The sequence below is a fragment of the Acomys russatus genome, chromosome 29, assembly GCF_903995435.1.
Source record: "Acomys russatus chromosome 29, mAcoRus1.1, whole genome shotgun sequence".
Lineage (NCBI taxonomy): Eukaryota > Metazoa > Chordata > Mammalia > Rodentia > Muridae > Acomys > Acomys russatus.
In genome coordinates this window covers 46914486-46927151 of record NC_067165.1, presented here as the reverse complement: position 1 = coordinate 46927151, position 12666 = coordinate 46914486, and the positions used below count along the sequence as shown (strand labels likewise).

General features: G+C 44.5%; 1 protein-coding gene across 1 annotated transcript in view; it reads right to left on the bottom strand.

Moving 5' to 3' along the window:
* Nucleotides 1-12666, bottom strand: part of Gnb1 (G protein subunit beta 1) — a 60314-nt gene that overhangs the window by 25883 nt on the left and 21765 nt on the right. The window contains exons 3-5 of the mRNA XM_051172214.1: nt 9879-9975; nt 1822-1860; nt 309-415 (exon numbers count right to left, since the gene is read on the bottom strand). Coding sequence (XP_051028171.1) covers nt 309-415; nt 1822-1860; nt 9879-9935 — 203 coding nt within the window. The 5' untranslated portion in view covers nt 9936-9975. The remainder of the gene's footprint in view (nt 1-308; nt 416-1821; nt 1861-9878; nt 9976-12666) is intronic.

The following is a 12666-nucleotide window of genomic DNA, read 5'->3' as shown; positions in this document are numbered from 1 at the left end:
TCTTAACCTCTGAGCCATCTCTCCAGGCCCCAACTCAACTTTCTAACCTAAAAGATGATGATCTTTTAGAAATCCTAGTAGTCAGCCAATATTTCTTTCTTTCCTTCTGTGGGGGATGGGGGGGGGGGCAGAGCTTAGGGTTTCTCTGTGTAGCATTGGCTGTCCTGGACTCACTTTGTAGACCAGGCTGGTCTCAAACTCACAGTGATCCACCTGCCTCTGCCTCCCAAGTGCTGGGATTACAGGTGTGGACACCACGCCCGGACAGCCAACATTCCGTGTACTGCTTTGGAAGGGCCTGTTCGTACCTTGAGTCTGTGCCCCAGTGCATGGCATAAATCTTGGCCAGGTGACCTCTCAGCGTTCTCCTGGTTCGCATCTGAATTCTTCCCACTGGATCAATGTTGTTTGTGATCTTAAAAAATAAAATCAGTGCAGATTAACTTCAGCAAATGGACTCTCCACTTGCATTCTGTGGGTTCTGTTATATAATGTCAACTGAGAACCAAAAATCAATTTAAATGGAAAATCCCGTGTTTACTTTAAAATGTTTCTATGGGTATGGTGTATACCTGGGTGTTTGTGTGCATGAAGTGTATGCAGGAGCCCTAGGAGGTCCCACAGGAGCGAGCCACCATGAGTGCTGCAAACAGAACCCAGCTCCTCTAGAAGAGCAGCAAGTGTTCTGGACTGCTAAGCCATCTCTCCAGCAGCCAAGGCATAAACCTTAAACTGCACATCTGTTAAGTAGCACGGTAAATTGCCCATCCTGGAGTGCCTGAGGTGTGAGTCCCTTTGTCCACTGAGGCCGAGCTACAAGCATACAGTGTGTCTATTAGCAATACACTGCAGCCACCATGTTCTTCATAGGCCACAGTGCCTGTGCTGCCCACTTCTGTCATCTCAGTATGAGCAGGAAGACTCTGAGATCATGAGCATATGCTCATGTAACTACTACAGACAGCTACAATTTTATTATTGGTTATTAAATTATGAGTTAATTCCACCTTTATATAACACACAAATCACACATTACCACAGCCATGGGGGGGGGGGGGTAGATCTATGTCTGTCTATGAGGTTTGAGGACCAGACTTATCGATTCTCCAAGGAGGTGTGGTGTATGTGTGTTGGGGGGAGGGGTGCTAGGTAGTTTTTATTGTCAACTTGACACATTAGGGTCACAGGAGAAGAGGGACCTTCAGATTCCTCTGTGGGCGTATCTGTCTGGACTGTTTATTGATGTAGGAGAGTCTAGCACAACATCGTGAGTGATCCCACCTCTACACAGATGATCCTGGGCTGTCTGAGAAAGCAAGCCAGTGTGCAATATTCCTCTATGGTTCCTGCCCTGACTTCCCTCAATGATGGCTCATTACCTGCCAGTGTAAGCCAAAATAAATTCTTTCCTCCCCGGAGTATTTAGCCCAAGTGCTTCATCACAGCAGCAGACTACACAACAGGAGTTAATGGCCAAACATGTATTTTAAATACTTTTTATTTATTTGGGCAGAGGTCAGTCTCCTTCCCCCATGTGAGCTCTGGGGATTGAACTCAGGTAGTCAAGCTTGGTGGGGGGCACCTTTACCTGCCAAGTCATCTCATCAGCCCTGAACATGCTTTAAAACCAGTCTGATTCTCGCGGACACAAGTCTGGCAGTGAAACTGTTCGGTTATACGGCAGAAAATCCACTGGCCCTCACTGCCTCACCTACCATCAGAACAAGCTCCGGATGAAAAGCCTCCTCACCCCACATGAAGACGTAAAAGCCCACCCGGGCTGTGCGCTGTGGGTGACTGATGGCTGGGATGCTCTCTTACCTGGGAAAGAGTCGCGTCTGCACAGGCTTTCCGAGCATCCTATGAAAGAACAGACAGAATGATTGGAATTTCACACTTTCAACCTCAGGACCCTCCCTACCAAAGGTTCAGGCAGCCCCACAAACTGTCAGGAGCAAAGCACAGTGTCCATGAGGAAGCACTCTTGTTGCTTATCTCTTCTCAAATAATCCCAAGTACACGGCCATTTTTTTCCCAAAATATTGTATTTAATTTTAATTCATGTGCATTGGTGTGAAGGTGTTAGATATGGGACTACAGACAGTTGTGAGCTGCCATGTGGGTGCTGGGAATTGAACCCCGATCCTTTGGAAGAGCAGGCAGTGCTCTTAACCACTAAGCCATTTCTCCAGCGTGCCACCCCCATGGCCACTTTTGAGTTGTGGAGGTCAAAACAGACACAACTCACAATCCCTAACCCTAACTATGCAAACTCTATGGGGACCCTGGAACTACAAACAAGCCTAGGTGAAGCCACACTGGAAGCTGGCCCCACAGTGAGCAGCCTGGAGCCAAGATTGACTTCCCACAGCCGACACACACCCGCTGTCTTTGTCACAGTTTACACAAGAGCACAAGGGTTTCAAGGAAAAGAGATAGGCTGAAGACCAGCGAGCTACTGAGGTCAAACAACTTCTTTTTGAGAATGCTTCGCCCAAGGACTTCACGATCAAGCCAATGATTAAATCTAAGCTCTATAAAAAGAGCAAGGGACCTACAATGGTTAATAAACTTCCAACAAGACTGGTAACAAAATAACAGCAGGCCATCTTTTCTGGCTATATAACTCTCCCAATGTAGCTAACATCTACAAAACGACATACCACCATATTTTTTTCTTTAATTTTTACCATAGCAATTAAAGTGTTTTCACTAGTAAGTGAAATAAGCCTTGAAATCTCAAAATAGCACACAGTTATAAAGATATCCATTTTAAAGGAAAATGAAACAATTCTACTTTTTTTTTGGGGGGGGGGGATAATTCTACTTTGAAAAGCTCACAATTTCGGGGGATGGAGAGATTCAGAGGTTAAGAGCACTGCCTGCTTTTCTAAAGGTCCTGAGTTCAATTCCTAGCAAGCACATGGAGGCTCACAACCATCTAAAATGAGATCTGGTGCCCTCTTCTGGTGCACATGCAGTCAGAACACTGTATACTTAATAAATAAATAAATCTTAAAAAAAAAAAAAAAAATTTAAAAAGGTCAAAATTTCAGTACAGGCACAATTCAAAGAAACTCCTGACAATCTTGACTAAGACACTGACCACCTGCTTCCAAAGCGGCCGTTGGCAACAGGCTACAGGTAAAGCAGATCCCTGTTCAAGATAAGCTGCCGCACAGAGCAGTGGGGGCCGGGCGTGCTGGCCTTTAATCCCAGCACTCAGGAAGCAGATCACTGTTGAGTTCAAGGCCAGCCTGGTCTACAAAGGGAGTCCAGGGCAGCCAAGACTACACAGAGAAACCCTGTTTTGAAAAAGCAAAGCAAAAAGAAAAGAAAAAGAAAAGGACTGTGGGAATATCAGAAACTGATGCATGGTAAATATGCGGAGATGGCTATTGCTGTACGAATAAACTTCTAGGTTCCAAATTCATCCTCAATGATTCTGCTTGTAAGCAAAACAAATTATGTAACCAAGTATTTCTACATAAAAAATTCTGAAGCATAAAACAAGGGTTTAGAACAGCAAGTCATTGTCAACACCCCTTTTTCATGCCAATCAGTAAAGATACTTTCAAACACCTTGCTTGTTGATATAATGTATAGCTTTGGGTTTGAGAGACTAGTAAGAATTTTGGTACCCAAAGACCAAAAAGGTTGAATGTTCCTGATACTGCAACTACTACTAACACAAGGAAAAAAATGAAGCAGATTCCAGCCATCTTTGTTTTGGTCAGCAAGCAGCTCCAACTTTGCTTAAGTGAAGACAAAGCCATGAACACTCTTCAACTTACACCTGTGATTTACAGAGGACAACTTGTGGGAGCCAATGCTCTCCTTCTACCAGGTGGATCTGTAGACTGAACTCAAGCCATTGGGAAGGGTGGCAAGCACGCTTTTATTTACTGAGCCATCTGGTTGGCCTGAGAGGGCCGCTTAGTCCTGGCTGGCTCTGTTAAGCCAGCTGCTGGTGGCACACGCCTTGAATCCCAGCACTGGGGAGGTAGAGGCAGGTGCATCTGAGTTTGAAGCCAGTCTAGACTATGGAGTACGGTTCAGGACAGCAAGGGCTATTCAGAGAAACCATGTCTTAAAAACAAAAACAAAAACCTGTTTTGTTGGCAAAAACCTAAACAAACAAATGAACCCAAGACTGACTGGCATGTATCAACATGCGAGTTACAGAGTAAGGAGGGCACAGCACAAGGACTCCAGGGATGGAAGTCAGAGGTGCAGGCTTACACTGCTGGGTGGCAAGAATCTTTACTTGATCAACTACCTCGTATGTTCTGCTTCTGATTTTTATGTGCTTGTTTTGAGACAAGCTCTCTATATAACCCACCTGGCAGTCCTTGAACTTGTTATGTAGATGAGGCTGTCCTAGAACTCAGAAAGATCCATTGCACTCTGCCTCCTGAGTGCTAAGATTGAAAGTATGTACCGCTGGGGCTGGAAAGATGGCCCAGAGGTTAAGAGCACTGGCTGCTTCTTCCAAAGGCCCTGAGTTCAATTCCCAGCAACGACATGGTGGCTCACAACACTCTATAATGAGATCTGGTGCCCTCTTCTGGTGTGCAAGTGTATATGCAGGAATACTGTATTCATAATAAGTATTTTTTTTAAAAAAGTGTGAGCCGGGCGTGGTGGCGCATGCCTTTAATCCCAGCACTCGGGAGGCAGAGGCAGGCGGATCGCTGTGAGTTCGAGGCCAGCCTGGTCTACAAAGTGAGTCCAGGATGGCCAAGGCTACACAGAGAAACTCTGTCTCGAAAAACCAAAAAAAAATATATATATATAAAAATAAAAAATAAAAAAATAAAAAATAAATAAATAAATAAATAAAATTTAAAAAAAGTGTGTATGCTGTCACACCAGGCCTCCTGCTTTTGATTTTAAGACAGGGTCTTATTTGTAGCCCAGGCTGGCCTGGAACTCACTAGGTAATCTAAGCTAGCCTTCAAACTAACAAAACCCTCCTACCTTCCTAGAACTATGAAGATTAAGTACCATGTATGCCAAGCTCCAGCACGCCAACATGATGGAGACTACACTGCTGGGCAAGCACTAGACTAGTGAGCTGTGAAACATTTGCAGCCCTTGCACTAAATTCTGTTACAAGCATGTATTCAGTGGGCAATTGGTAGAGAACATTTTACTTTTTTCCTCCTTTGTATCATAGCCTTCTAAAAAAAGAAAGTGGTTTTTGTTTTTTGATTTATGTTTATGCAAGTAACCATAGAAACCAGAAGAGAGTGCTGGATCCTCTAGAGCTAGTTAGTTATAGGTAGTTCTGGGATTAAACTCTCTAGACTAGGAATTTTACATTCCCCACTCCCACCCCCAGACAGGGTTTCTTTGTGTAGCCTTTGCTGTCCTGGACTAGATTTGTAGCCCAGGCTGGCCTCAAATTCAGAGAGATCTGCCTACCTATGTCTCCCAGAGTGCTGGGATTACAGACTCGGCTCAGAATTTTACTTTTTAAAAAGAGTATTCCTGGCCAGGTCAGGCGGCACACAGCTTTCATCTCAGAACTTGGGAGGCAGAGGCAGGGGGATCTTTGAGTTTGAGGTCAGTAGTCCACGTATCAAGTTCCAGGACAGTCAAAGCTAGTGAGACCATGTCTCAAAAACAAACAAAAGCCTCCATTTCCATCTAGAGACTTAACGGCCTTAACTTGTCCTCACCAACCCATTGTAAAGTAGTGCAGTGTTGAAAGGCAAGGCCCAAACCCCAAGCTTATCATGAGGGCTCAATCAGAGCTACCCCACAAGGAATGGTCAAATGGTGCTGTCTACAATGGAGTTCTTTGGCCATGAATTACTTTGCACGTTGAACATAGTGAGTGTAAACTGAGGTATGCCCTTATAGTGAGGCATGAGGCGACCTTTAAAATAAAAATAAAACTGAAATGTAAGTACTACAAAGTATCTCAGTAAGAATATATTGACTACCAGGTGTGGTGGCACACGCCTATAATCCCAGCACTCTGGGAGGCAGAGGCAGGCAGATCTCTGAGTCTGAGGCCAGCGTCAAAGCAAGTCCAGGACAGCCAAGGTTACACAGAGAAACCCTGTCTCGGAAAAAATGAAGCAACAACAACAACAAAAAAAATCTATTGACTGAAATAACACTTTAGCTAGATGGGACTAGATGAAACTTGTTAAGATTGTTTTTAGCTGCTTTTTACTTTTTTCCCTTTGAGACAGGGCTCCTGTTGCCTCCTAGACCTCAAAACTTATCTCACTAAGGATGGCCTTGAACTCTGATCCTTGGGCTTCTTCTACCTCTTGAATGCTGCAACTACAGGGGCACATGTGAAAGCAGAAAGGAGGGCACTAGGGAGAGTGGAAGCATGGGGAGTGGGTGAGCCTGCATATTATGTAGACCTTGCATGGCATTTATGCATGTCCAAGCTAAATCTGCATCTGCTGTGAAATGATTTCAGCCCCAGCAGTTACATGGCTATAACCATGTAGCTTTTCTGAATATTTCCCCATCTCCTTTCTATCTCTGACCTAAGCATGCTTTCTAATCCCTTCTCCCCTCCCTGTCATGGAGATGACCTCCATGTTGGCTTAATCTAAAAATAGTATAGCTACCTCCACCCTGATCCCCTTTAAAAAGTTCAAATTACACCAGGAAGTGGTAGTACATGTCTTTAATCCCAGAACCTGGGAGGCAGATGCAGGGTGTCAGCCTGGTCTAGAGAATGAGTTCCAGGACAGCCAGGGTTACACAGAGAAACCCTGTCTTGGGGGGAGGGAAGGGAAGAGTTCAAATCACAAGCCAAGCATGGTGATATACACCTTTAGTCCTCAACACTTGGGAGGCAGAGGCAGGTGTATCTGTGACTGTGAGGCCAGCCAAAGCTGTATGAGACCCTATCTCAAAAACACAAAAGACAAGCAATTGCAATCACACTATAGTTTAGGTGTATTTTAAAAATAAACCTGAAAAATAATTTTCAGGTAGCTATTTGGCACAACTCATTTGTCCCTCAGAATTTTAATTTCAATATTCTTAGTTTTTAGAATGTGGGACAAAGAAGCAATAAAAATCTCTAAAGCATATGGCCAATGCACAGGCCTCCAACTTTCTACACTCCTCCTTCAGTCTCCAGACTCACCAGCATTACAGGCATGCCCCATTGCACCTAGCTTTTAAGGCTTTTTTTTTTTTCCTTTAAATTTTTATTTTGTTTTTTGTGTTTGTACCTGCAGAGGCCAGAAGGTGGTGTCAAATTCCCTGGATTATGAGTTACATAAGGTTGTGAGCCACTTGACCTGGGCATGGGAACCCAGCTGGGGTCCTCTCAAAGTGTGACCTGTCTCTCTAGCTTTGTCATCTTCTGAGACAAGTCCCATGGGCCTAGGCTAGCCTTGAGCTCACTGTGTAACTGAGGATGACTCTGAACTCTCATCTGTCTGTCCTCCAAGTGCTATCATCAAAGGTGTGTACCACCATGCTCAGTTCCTGTCTTTACATTTTTTGTTTTCAAGATTGACTGACTGGGGCTGGAGAGATGGCTCAGCGGTTAAGAGCACTGGCTGCTCTTCCAGAGGTCCTGAGTTCAATTCCCAGCACCCACATGGTGGCTCACAGCATCTATAGCACCTATAATGTGATCTGGTGCCGTCTTCTGGCCTGCAGGTGTACATGCAGATACAACACTGTATACATAATAAGTAAATCTTTAAAAAAGAATTGACTGACTGATTGAGTTAATGTGTATGAATGTTCTACTGTGGAGGGCGCCGTGAGTGGATGTAGCAGTTGTCAGTAAAGTGCTGTTTGGCCAATCAGCTGGGCAGGAGGACAGGAGCTTCTGAGGGGGTTGGCAGAATTGGTAGCTGAACAGTAGATAGTTGGGAAAGAAGCCGCCCCAGGAGTCATCAGTTCAGCAAGTTATTGGTATATATGTAGGTTATGAGGCCATAGGCTGATAGTAGTTTAGATTCTGCCCAGTGAAGTGGCTGCAGCTTTAAAATACACTATAATCTCTGTGGTTATTGGCACCCTAGGCCCCTCTGCTAAGTGACCTGCAACACTCTGTTTACATGCACCCCAGAAGAGGGCAACAGGCCCATTACAGATGACTCTTACCACTGTGTGGTTGCTGGGAACTGAACTCAGAACCTCTGCAAGAGCAGTCTGTGCTCTCAGCTGCAGAGGCATCACTCCCGTCCACTGGCTTTAAGTTTTTAAGTCATGCAAAATTTCAGGAGAAGCCAGGCATGCTGCGCAATCCCAGTCACCAGGGGAGACTGACAGAGGAGGATCACTTGAACCCACAATCAGCCTTAGTATCATAGTAAAAGCCCTGCCCCACCCCTAAGATCCTAACCCTAAAAACATTTTAGGCGAGTTCTAGGGCTAGAGGTACAGTTCAATGTTATATATAGTATTTGCAATTTAGGAAAATATCTTCTGATATTTAATTTTTCAGAAAATAACTATCCCACAGCAAATATTTAAGAATCGGCAAAGTGAGTCCAGGACAGCCAAGGTTGTACAGAGAAACCCTGTCTAAAAAGAATGTGTTTTATTAGTTGTAGTGGAGCAGACACACTGAAAAGCACTGACTGGAACAATCTACACTCAGACATCAAGTGAAGAGCTTACAGCACAGGATATTTTCTGTTTTATCACTTGCTCTAAATCTTAGGCAATTCTGGTATGTTTTCTTTTCCTTTTTATTTTATTTTTTAATTTTTAAATTTTAAGATTTTTATTTTATGTGCATTGGTGTTTTGCCTGCATGTCTGTGTGAGGGTGCAGGATCATAAAGTCACAGAGAGCTGTGAGCTGCCATGTGGGTGCTGGGAACTGAGCCCCAATCCTTTGGAAGAGCAGTCAGTACTTTTAACTGCTAAGCCATCTCTCCAGACTTTCTTAAATTAAAAAAAAAAAAAAGTTGGCTAAAATAACGCCAACTAGATTTTTCCATCTACTCCCCCTGGCAGCCTGAAGACAGCAGACTATCGTGTAGACAGGTACTGACTGTTGCCAACAACTTATGGAGACTCTGAAGGGCACCTTTGTACTTACAGACAAGAGGATGAAAATCAGAGAAAGCTAATTCAAATATACAAAATACTAAAGTAAAAACCTGGGATTTTCCTAGTGGGTCTTAAAGTCGTTTTTTCATGCTCTTTAGATAAAGTTTAGGGGAAGAGGAAAATGAAAACTACATATTTGAATTAACTGTTTCTGTCTAATGTTGCATTCAAGGCCTATTTGGTCTACACTGTGAGTTCCAGGACAGTCAAAAGTTTCACAATAGACCCTGTCTCAAGTAAAAATAAAATACAAAGTCCAAAACCAAAGAACCCAAATTTGCCTGGCACATCTCTAGCAAAGTCACTCCCCACCTCAAAGTAAGGAGTCAAACTGCACTGAAGTGTGTCTTTCTTTAGTTCTGTACTCAGGAAGACACGTCTGCTCTCTGTGGTGCCCAGGAGCTGTTAAGTACATTCCAGTGGTTGTCCTGGGACACAAACCATTTCAAAATTATGAAAAAGAAGACAGACACATCTAAAATGCCATTTCTACTAGATCCTTTCCTCTTCAATCTTTCTGTTGTCAATTTAGCAGCCTTGCTCTTCAGAGCCGATGCCACCTTCTGATAGAATGGCCCACGGTAGCCACAAAGGAGGGTCCAAAACCTAGTTCCTCAGGGGAAGAAGCTCAAAAGCTTTGATAAATTTTACAAAAACATACCAATTACATCCAAGCAACAAACTATAGTTAGTAAGAAAACAAAATCCCTGAAACAACATAATAGCCCAGGCATCTGAACGTGCACATGTTAGCCCCATCTCACCTCACTCTGCTCCCAGCCCTGACCTGACCATAAACAAGCACATGCGGCTACTTACTCTAATTTGGTTCTTCAGTTGCTCGGCCTCCTGCCGCAGCTGGTCAAGTTCACTCATCTTCAGGTCTCAGTGCTTCCCACACTTCAGAATCCAAGCTCTGCCACAGAAACACGGCATGAAAAGGGTAAGCTATGGTGTGATTGCTTAACGGAACACTCCAGAGTTATGGCCTCAGCAGAAAACTTTGTGTAGCATTTATAGAACTTGTCCCTACCCTTTTTTTCTTTTTGGCTTTTTCAAGATAGGGTTTCTCTGTATAACACAGCCCCCGGCTATGTCCCTTTATAGACCAGGCTGGCTTTGAACTCACACAGACCCACCTGCCTCTGCCTCTGTGTGTGCCATCATGCCCAGCCTTATCAGAACTTTTAAAACCCCATCTAAAACTGGGTTAAAAACACAGTCATTATTTTTAATATACTTCTAATATATTACTGAAATTATGGTGGTGAACTGAGAAAGAGAACTGTTAATGACAACAGTGGTGGCACATTCCACTACTTAGGTGGCTGAAACAGATCTTAGGCTCAATGCCTATCTGTACCACAAAGACCCAATCTAAAGAAATGAATAAAATAACCTGAAACAGCAGGGCCTATCTAGGGCGTGGTGGGGTACTCCTTTAATCCCAGCATGGGAGGGTGGGGTTAGGGGTGTGGGGGAGGGTATGTGGTAAAGACAGGTGGATCTCTTTGAGTTCGAGGCCAGCCTGGTCTACAAAGAGTGTTCCAGGACATCCAGTGCTACACAGAGAAACCCTGTCTCGAAAAAAAAAAAAACAGAAGGAAGATGATCCTGTCTCAACTCTTTCTCAAAAGTGAAAGTTAATAATATCAAATGGCAGGGGCTGGAGAGTTGGCTCAGCAGTTAAGAGCATGGGCTGCTCTTCCAAAGGACCCAGGTTCAGTTCCCAGCATCCACATGGCAGCTCACAGCTGTCTGTAATTCCAGTTCCAGGAGATCTGACACCTTCACATATACATACAAGCGGCAGACCACCAACGTACATAAAAATTAAAAACCATTCAAATGCTTAAACAACTATTGTCCTTTTCTTTGTCCCATCCCAACCAAGACAAGGCTTTTCTGTGTAGCTCTGGCTGTCCTGGAACACTCTGTACACCAGGATAGCTCTGAACTGAGAGCTCCTCAGTGCTAGGATCATTGTTATTGTCATTAAGAGTAAAACACATCTAGAGTAAATCATCTAGATGACCCCAAAATTGTTAAAGTCCCTCATACTTTTCTATTCTACAGATCCGCACTATGGAATCCCTTCCAATCCAGTGTGCCTTTGTGCTGGGTGGACAGAGAGAAGGGTCAGTTCACCAAGCGCTTGACCTGAGAAGGGTGAGTCTGAGACCAAGAGGGGCCTACAAGGTGCAGCTGCGCACTGCGGGGGAGGGGGCCTCCAGGTCCCAGAGCGGCACCTGCTGCTGCTCTCAGCGGTGTTCTCGTGCTCTGCTGGTGCTTCTCACCCTGCTCCTGCCTTTTCTTAAGACAGAATTTGCAGCCTAAGATGGACTGAAACTTAGCATGGTGCGCAGTGCTAGTACTGCAGGGCTGTGCCAACAGGTCGAGCTACAGTGCGTGTTTTCAAGTGTGTCTCTTGAGTGGATGCCGGACTCATTAGCGAAGCTTCACCAAGGAAAGACTGGGCCCCTTCTGTCTTTAGTATACAAACCTAAGGACTGAAGTTTAGGAATATCCCTGTATGACAATCAAGTCCCAAATGAATAAAAGCACAGATGGAGCCGGGCGGTGGTGGCGCACACCTTTAATCCCAGCACTCGGGAGGCAGAGGCAGGCGGATCGCTGTGAGTTCGAGGCCAGCCTGGTCTACAAAGCGAGTCCAGGACAGCCAAGGCTACACAGAGAGATCCTGTCTGGAAAAACAAAAACAAAAACACAGATGGAAAGATGTAATGCCATGTTTGCATAGGTTTTGCTTGCTTTTTGTTTTTTGTTTGTTTGTTTGTTTTTTAAGACAGGGTTTCTCTGTGTAGCCTTGGCTGTCCTAGACTCACTTTGTAGACCGGGCTGGCCTCAAACTCACAGGGATCTGCCTGCCTCTGGCTCCCAAGTACTGGCATTAAAGTGTTTTGCCTGCTTTACCTTACACAGGGTCAAGGCAATTTTACAGTCAGGCCACTATCCTCCAGCACTCCTTACCCTATTAAAAATCCTTCCTCCCAGTTCAGCATTAACCTAAGAAAAGCAGCAGCCAAAGTCATAAAGTACCTGAATTAGTCTAGTCAGCAAGTAGCATCTGACCTGGACATAAACACTAAAGCCTTACATCAAAGATTGAAAACAGCACACCACCAGTCCTCTGTAAACAGAGGGTCTTTCTGAGCTGCCTGAACAGCTGTTCAGGTTCGGCAGCCAGCAATTTTACATCCATGTTACTACTTTTAGGCAATATAGCTGGGTGACTGTCATACATGTTTCTGGCTGTACAAGCCTGATGGCCGGAGCTCAATCCCACGCAAAGGTGAGAAGAGAAAACCAGTCCACAGCTACCCTCTGTCTCCCCACACAAGAACAGAAAGAAAAAAGATCTTAATAACTAGTGCTTGTTTTCACATTTTATCTATTTAACTGTATATACGTATTGGTGTGTGCCACAGCACATAGAGCCAGGACCGAGGGTAACCTGATGAAGCTGGTTCTCTCCTGCCATGCAGCACTGCAGCGAGTGCTGTTACCTCCTGAACCAATATTACCCTTTCACAGTTTGAGTCAAGTGCAGCACACAACTGAAGAGCATGCCGTAGTGCTATTTATA